General features: G+C 59.8%; 1 protein-coding gene across 1 annotated transcript in view; it reads left to right on the top strand.

The window, feature by feature from the left end:
* The first annotated feature begins 619 nt into the window (after nucleotides 1-619).
* The window catches only part of FAM131A (family with sequence similarity 131 member A), a 5,154-nt gene continuing 4,442 nt past the window's right edge, over nucleotides 620-1,331 (top strand). Inside the window, exon 1 of the mRNA XM_018074861.1 lies at nucleotides 620-1,069. Within this exon, the coding sequence (XP_017930350.1) occupies nucleotides 1,066-1,069 (4 nt within the window). The 5' untranslated portion in view covers nucleotides 620-1,065. The remainder of the gene's footprint in view (nucleotides 1,070-1,331) is intronic.

The raw sequence follows: 1,331 nt of genomic DNA, 5'->3' as shown, positions 1-1,331 counted from the left end.
GGGGCTGCAATGAGAGTGTCAGAGGCTACCAGGGCTGGGGGATATGGGAAGGTGGAGAGCACGGGGCTTCTGTAGGGGAGCTGAGGGGGGTCTAAGGGATGGAGTGGTGGTGTATGGGGGTTGGGGGCTGTGGGATATGGAGAATTATGGAGGTGAGGGAAATACACAGAGAATTGGGGTATCTAAGTATGGTGAGGGTGCAGAGAACTTGAGGGCTCTAGGTACATATAGGGTGATGGAGACTATAGATGGGTGGGGGTTTGAGAGCTCGGGGTGCTGCTCTGGGGCAGCTGGGTGGTCCAGGGAGTGCGGGGAGGTACAGGGACATGAGGATGTGTAGGGGTTTGGGGGATTAGAGGGGCTGGGCTGCTGCTCTGGAGGTGCTGGTGGGGGTGCAAGGGGCTTGGGGGATTAGGGTGCTGGTCAGAGTCCTGGGAGGTTACAGGGGTGCTATGAGAGAGATAGAGGTTTTTGGGGGGCTATTGGATGGGCTATGGGGGCTGGCAGGGGTGTGCTGCAGTGTGTGGGGTGCAAAGGGGGTGCTGCAGATGTCTTGGGGATGTTGCAGGAGGGATGGAGGTGATGGAGGTTGTGGGTGTGATCTGAGGGTGTTCTGGGAGCTGGGTTGGTGGGGGCTAGGACAGTGTTGAGGGTGTTGCAGACGTACCAGCGAGGCTCTGGGGGTGTTGTTGCTAAGGGGGTAGAGGTGTTGATGCTGGAACGTCACCACAGGGTGCCCCTGCCCACAGCTGGGAGTGGGAGCGATCCTATCAGCAGTTTCTTTAGGAGCCAGGGTCTACCCTCAGATGTGGGTGGGAGGGAACACTGCTTGCCCCCCCTATATCCCGCTTCATGGCTGGTTTACGTCAGCCAGGCCCACCTCGGTGCAGTGGAAATTAGGCTCTTCAGGGACACCCCATCCCCTTTGAGACTGGCCTGTCCAGGGGGCTGCAGTGACAGGAGACCCTCTCCCTGGGCCAAGTGCTTGGGAGTCAGTGCCCGAGGGTGTGGGCAGTCATCCAGTTGGGGTGCCACTGCCAGGAGGTCATGCTGTTGGAGTGAAGGATGGGTATGTCTATTGCCCCTATTCCTTCTTGCTTCTTTCCTTCCTGCCCCAGAGATGGGGAATTAGAGAGGGGGGTTTTGGAGACAGTGGAGGTGCATCAGCCCCCCACAGGCATGGCCCAGTGCTGCCTTCCTCCACACACCCAGCCCCTTACCCTGTCCATGCCCCCAAGCCTGGTCCAGCTGCCCCATCCCTGCTGAAGCAGCTGCCAAGCTCGGACAGGCGCCTGGTCCCCAGTGCCAGGTTGAGGCCCTGCGTTACCGCT

This window comes from Manacus vitellinus, unplaced genomic scaffold (genome assembly GCF_001715985.3).
Source record: "Manacus vitellinus isolate BGI_N305 unplaced genomic scaffold, ASM171598v3 scaffold_29_pilon, whole genome shotgun sequence".
Lineage (NCBI taxonomy): Eukaryota > Metazoa > Chordata > Aves > Passeriformes > Pipridae > Manacus > Manacus vitellinus.
Note: the sequence above shows the minus strand (reverse complement) of the source record. Positions and strands in the feature narration are given on the sequence as shown.